Source organism: Dendropsophus ebraccatus, chromosome 7, assembly GCF_027789765.1.
Source record: "Dendropsophus ebraccatus isolate aDenEbr1 chromosome 7, aDenEbr1.pat, whole genome shotgun sequence".
In the NCBI taxonomy this organism is placed as follows: domain Eukaryota; kingdom Metazoa; phylum Chordata; class Amphibia; order Anura; family Hylidae; genus Dendropsophus; species Dendropsophus ebraccatus.
The window spans coordinates 87080007-87086006 of record NC_091460.1 but is presented as its reverse complement, the minus strand read 5'-3'; the positions used below and the strand labels follow the sequence as shown (position 1 = coordinate 87086006).

Below are 6000 nucleotides of genomic sequence, written 5' to 3'. Positions count from 1 at the left end.
CCCTTCCAAAACCAATGAGCAGCAGCAGTTCCCTCATAACAATCATTAGGGAAAGTGCACTTCCATTTTGGGTAAAAAACATAAAGGCAGCCAATCAAATAAAACATTTTGCAGCCATGTAATTACTAGCAATTTAGTGAAACGCTAGCAGTTGGACCTGGATGTCTATATAAGGCTGGCTTCTTCACATGATCCCATTTATTTCTCTGGCTTTTCCTGTGACAGCATATGAGACCTGGGACTGCTGGGATTACATGGACTGCAGGCACTGGCTCTGATTTCATGACCATGACTAATAACAATATCTGAGTTGCTTCTCCCTTTTGAAATGCACTATGTTCCTGATCTGCATCCCCTGATCATTGCCCCTTTATCGGATGGTCCTGGAGGACTGGCCGCTGCGGGCACTGCTGAGGTTGGCGCTCACAGCTGCTGCCATTGGCTGAGCCGCTCAGGTCGCTGCCCGTGGTGCTGAAGCCTCGCTGGGGTCCGGCGCAGAGAGCTGCTGCCATTGGCTGATCCGCTCTGGTCGCTGACCGTGGTGCTGAAGCCTCGCTGGGGTCCAGCAGCACACGGTGCAGTGAGCAGAGCCGGATAGTGGGCGCTGTGAGACCAGAGCTCGCTGCTCCGGAAGGAAGAGAGGTGGCGGTGGCGGCGGTGCTGGTGGAGGGGATCGAGGACTCTGCTCGCCCCCGCTGCGCGCTCCCGTCTGCCAGCCTCTTCTCTTTCTCTCTGTGAGTGTCTGAATGAACAATACTGAGACACAGGGACCACATCTGCATCCAGGAGCCAGGGCAGCCTCCATCTTCCAGACACCATCAGCCCTCCGCTCTTGTGCTATTCTTCGGATTGTCCAGGACTTCACAAGCATGCAGCTGATTTAGATCAGGACTGCAGCCAAACACAGGACGTCGTCGTTCTCTTGGATGCTCTATTTTGCTTCTTGGAAATGCACAAGATTATGTATATTTCTGTCTTCCTGGTTCCTGTGCTGTGGGGACTGATTATTGGAGTATATTCCAATAGCATACAAATAGGTAAGAGCCTTTCTTCATCTACATTGCAGCAATAGATTGGATGTCTTCTTCAGAACAACTAGATGATAGAGATTACAGCACCACAGAAGGATACATCTGCCCATTATATATGGTATTTATAACCCCTAGATTCCAGAGCAGAGATGCACGACAACATACTGCTTCCCATATTATATGTGCTCTATAGCTAGCAGATCCCAGAGATAGCACAGCAGGGTCCCTGCTCATATATTACCTTATAATATATGTGCTATATAGCTAGCAGATCCCAAAGATAGCACAGCAGGGTCCCTGCTCGTATATTACCTTATAATATATGTGCTATATAGCTAACAGATCCCAGAGACAGCACAGCAGGGTCCCTGCTCATATATTAGCTTATACTATATGTGCTATATAGCTAGCAGATCCTAGTGATAGCACAGCAGGGTCTCTGCTCGTATATTACCTTATAATATATGTGCTATATAGCTAGCAGATCCCAGAGATAGCACAGCAGGGTCCTTGCTCACATATTACCTTATAATATATGTGCTATATAGCTAGCAGATCCCAGAGATAGCACAGCAGGGTCCTTGCTCGTATATTACCTTATACTATATGTGCTATATAGCTAGCAGATCCCAGAGATAGCACAGCAGGGTTCCTGCTCGTATATTACCTTATACTATATGTGCTATATAGCTAGCAGATCCCAGAGATAGCACAGCAGGGTCCCCGCTCGTATATTACCTTATACTATATGTGCTATATAGCTAGCAGATCCCAGAGATAGCACAGCAGGGTCCCTGCTCGTATATTACCTTATACTATATGTGCTATATAGCTAGCAGATCCCAGAGATAGCACAGCAGGGTCCTTGCTCGTATATTACCTTATAATATATGTGCTATATAGCTAGCAGATCCCAGAGTTAGCACAGCAGGGTCCCTGCTCGTATATTACCTTATACTGAACAGCTAGCAGATCCCAGCGACTGCAGCTGCAAGGTCCTTGCTCTCATGTTACCTTATACTATATGTGCTATATGTGATAAAGAGCAGCAAGGTCCTTCCTATCATACTACCTTATATACAATACATAACAAGTAGATCTGGTGATCATAACAACCCAACAGACTAAATATTCTCTCAATATCTAATATTATAGGTAATATATAACAAGGAATCAAAGCAGCAGGCTATATCTTCTCACTATATCCTATATGTAATTTATAACAAGTAGATCCCAGTGGGATACAACTTCCTGCAATATATTATAATGTAAAACAATATGTCTCAATAACCAAAGCAGTCCAATAAAACACATTGTCTTTCAATATCTTATATAATATGTAATATAGAAGCAGTGGATCCCATTGATGAGAGAAGCTCAGCAGGATACATCTGGGGATCTGCACCTTGGTATCTCCCCACAGCTGCATAGGCAGATGCTATGTACATTTATTATCAATGAGAATCTACCAATAAGACATTGTCTTTATAGGATTGCAGTGTTTGTTAATGTGCCTGACATGTAACGTTCTGCTATGTGTCATCTCTTTCCAGGAGGGTTATTTCCAAGGGGTGCAGATCAGGAATACAGTGCATTTCGGGTAGGGATGGTTCTCTATTCCACTTCAGAGTTTAGGCTGACGCCCCATATCGACAATCTGGAGGTAGCTAACAGCTTCGCCGTAACCAATGCTTGTGAGTAATGCCTTTTTATTATATCTCATGGTATTTGCTGTATGTACATGAAGCTGTCTGCTATAGGCGATGCATCACTGTGCTGTCAATACACTCCCCTACCTTTCCACTGCAAGTTTGTCCTGCAATGCTTTATACGCCACCCTGGCAACCAATGGTGTTTTTACGTGCCTGGCACCGAGCATTACCATGGAGACCTGTTACTGCATGACTGCATGCCACTACATGCTGCCACATAGCAGCAGCTCCTGCAGGTCCCTTATAGATGCCACATACTGTGTGCTCCAGTGATAGCAGTGACTACCATAGTGCAGCATATGGGCCAGTGATTTGTACTTAGGCAGATGCAGGGTGATGATCAGCCATTTTACTCTATATTAGAATGGTTATTCATCCACCAAGCTAATCTGGTGGCAAATGCCCAAGCAGGGGCAGCAATCCTCAGCAAACTGGGTTATATTCTCAATGCAGGGACCTGTAGTCCCAGGACATAAACTGTTCTATTTATAGCCACTGATTGATTGCCTCTCTGGATAATCCCATTGATTAGCAATTCTAAACAAATTCATTTCCCTAAGTTGTATCACATTTTATATGAATGTGCATGAGCCTCCTCGGTGTTTGGTGATTCCGATGATCGATATAGGGAATTCATTAATGAAATTACACATTGATACCACAAAACCTCATGTGGTGATAGATAGATAGATAGATAGATAGATAGATAGATAGAGAAAGAGATAGACAGATGATAGATAAATAGATAGATAGATAGATACATAGATAGCAATGTTGCATGTTACAGACAACGACTCTATCTAGTATATGAAGGCCACCATGCCTTGTAATGGCGGTGCTACTCCATACACTGCCCTGGTTGTCGCTTCGTGTAACCCTATGGGCAGGCATGCAGTGATGCAGTGACAGGCAGACCATAGACCTGATGCAGAGACAGCAGATGCTGGATTATTTAGGGTGGCATTAGGTGGAGAGAGAAGGAGCTCTGAGCGGCCATAGGGATGCAGTGCTTGCTATGACGGGGAGCAGGCGAGCTGCAGCCTGACACTATGACAGGGCTTGCTGATTCATGCATCCATCTCCCATCAGTGACACTGAGGACAGGGGAGGAGGCTGTAGCCATGGGCCCCCGTCATTTCTATTGTATGGGGGACTCATAATTATATAATCCCTACACTGCTTCTTTGCATTATATAAGGTCCCATAGTCATGTGTGCACGGCCATATGAAGGGGATGAGGCGCCCCCTCCTGTCTGAGCGGCCGGGATCCCGCAGCACCGGAAATGAAGGCTTCTTTACCGTCCTGGCTCCGGCGCGGTGCGGCTTCCGCTCAGCCTCCTGTCCATCACATCGTGCTGCAGCATCATGGCCACCCTGCTGCCGGCAGCCATACACCGGATAGGGTGCAGGAATCCGTACACCCCTGCTGCCGGCAGCCATACACCGGATAGGGTGCAGGAATCCGTACACCCCTGCTGCCGGCAGCCATACACCGGATAGGGTGCAGGAATCCGTACACCCCTGCTGCCGGCAGCCATACACCGGATAGGGTGCAGGAATCCGTACACCCCTGCTGCCGGCAGCCATACACCGGGGAGAGTGCAGGAATCCGTACACCCCTGCTGCCGGCAGCCATACACCGGATAGGGTGCAGGAATCCGTATACCCCTGCTGCCGGCAGCCATACACCGGGGAGAGTGCAGGAATCCGTACACCCCTGCTGCCGGCAGCCATACACCGGGGAGAGTGCAGGAATCCGTACACCCCTGCTGCCGGCAGCCATACACCGGATAGGGTGCAGGAATCCGTACACCCCTGCTGCCGGCAGCCATACACCGGATAGGGTGCAGGAATCCGTACACCCCTGCTGCCGGCAGCCATACACCGGGGAGAGTGCAGGAATCCGGGATGCATCTGTAATAGCTGACTGATCACCCTGCCAGCAAATGTATATACAGGGGCAACACACTAAATGTATACAGAGTATACACAGGGGCATCACACTAAATGTATACAGAGTATACACAGGGGCATCACACTAAATGTATACAGAGTATACACAGGGGCATCACACTAAATGTATACAGAGTATACGCAGGGGCATCACACTAAATGTATACAGAGTATACGCAGGGGCATCACACTGTATACAGAGTATACACAGGGGCATCACACTATATACAGGGGTACATACAGGAGTATCACACTAAATGTATACAGAGTATACACAGAGGCATCACACTGGATGTATACAGGGGTATATACAGGGGCATCACACTGTATACAGGGGTACATACAGGGGCATCACACTGAATGTATACAGGGGCATCACACTGTATACAGGGGTACATACAGGGGCATCACACTGAATGTATACAGGGGCATCACACTGAATGTATACAGGGGTATCACACTGAATGTATACAGGAGTATATACAGGGGCATCACACTGAATGTATACAGGGGTATCACACTGAATGTATACAGGAGTATATACAGGGGCATAACACTGAATGTATTCAGGGGTGTATACAGGGGCATCACACTGAATGTATACAGTGGTATATACAGGGGCATCACACTGAATGTATACAGGGGTATCACACTGAATATATACAGGGGTACATACAGGGGAATCACTCTGAATGTATACAGGGGTACATACAGAGCCATCACACTAAATGTATGCAGGGTTATATACAGGGGCATCACATTGAATGTATACAGGGGTATATACAGGGGCATCACACTGAATGTATACAGGGTACATACAGGAGCATCACACTGAATGTAAGCAGGAGCTTACTGGAAAGAAATTTTACTGCCTGGCATAAAAGCATTCAAGCACGAAGCTAACCATAGATATCATGTACATTGATCCCAAACCTCTGATTTTACCTGATTTAAAGGGGTAGTGCGACATTTAAAAATTATTCACTAAATAACACACATTACAGAGTTATAAAACTTTATAATGTGTGTTATCAAAGTGAATAGCCCCCTTCCCCGTGTCCCCCCACCCTCGGAAGTGTGGTGCAGTATACTCACCAGATTAATGTCGACCCCGGCCACCATCTTGGGTCGAACAACGTCATCTGGAGGCCAGCCGGACCGCTCCAGTCATCCCTCATGCCGGCCCCTCTCTGCCGCGTCATCAGCTGCTCAGCCGCGATGTGGGGGGACACGGTGGGGGGACACGGGGAAGGGGGCCATTCACTTACATAACACACATTACAAAGTTGTATAACTTTGTAATG

The 6000-nt window shown here is 47.1% G+C and overlaps 1 protein-coding gene across 3 annotated transcripts in view; it reads left to right on the top strand.

Annotated features, from left to right (window-relative positions):
- Nucleotides 1–899: 899 nt before the first annotated feature.
- Nucleotides 900–6000, top strand: part of GRIA2 (glutamate ionotropic receptor AMPA type subunit 2) — a 158395-nt gene continuing 153294 nt past the window's right edge. For all 3 annotated transcript variants that reach the window (XM_069976623.1, XM_069976625.1, XM_069976624.1), the window contains exons 1-2: nucleotides 900–1037; nucleotides 2585–2725. In XM_069976623.1, coding sequence (XP_069832724.1) covers nucleotides 950–1037; nucleotides 2585–2725 — 229 coding nt within the window. In that variant the 5' untranslated portion in view covers nucleotides 900–949. The remainder of the gene's footprint in view (nucleotides 1038–2584; nucleotides 2726–6000) is intronic.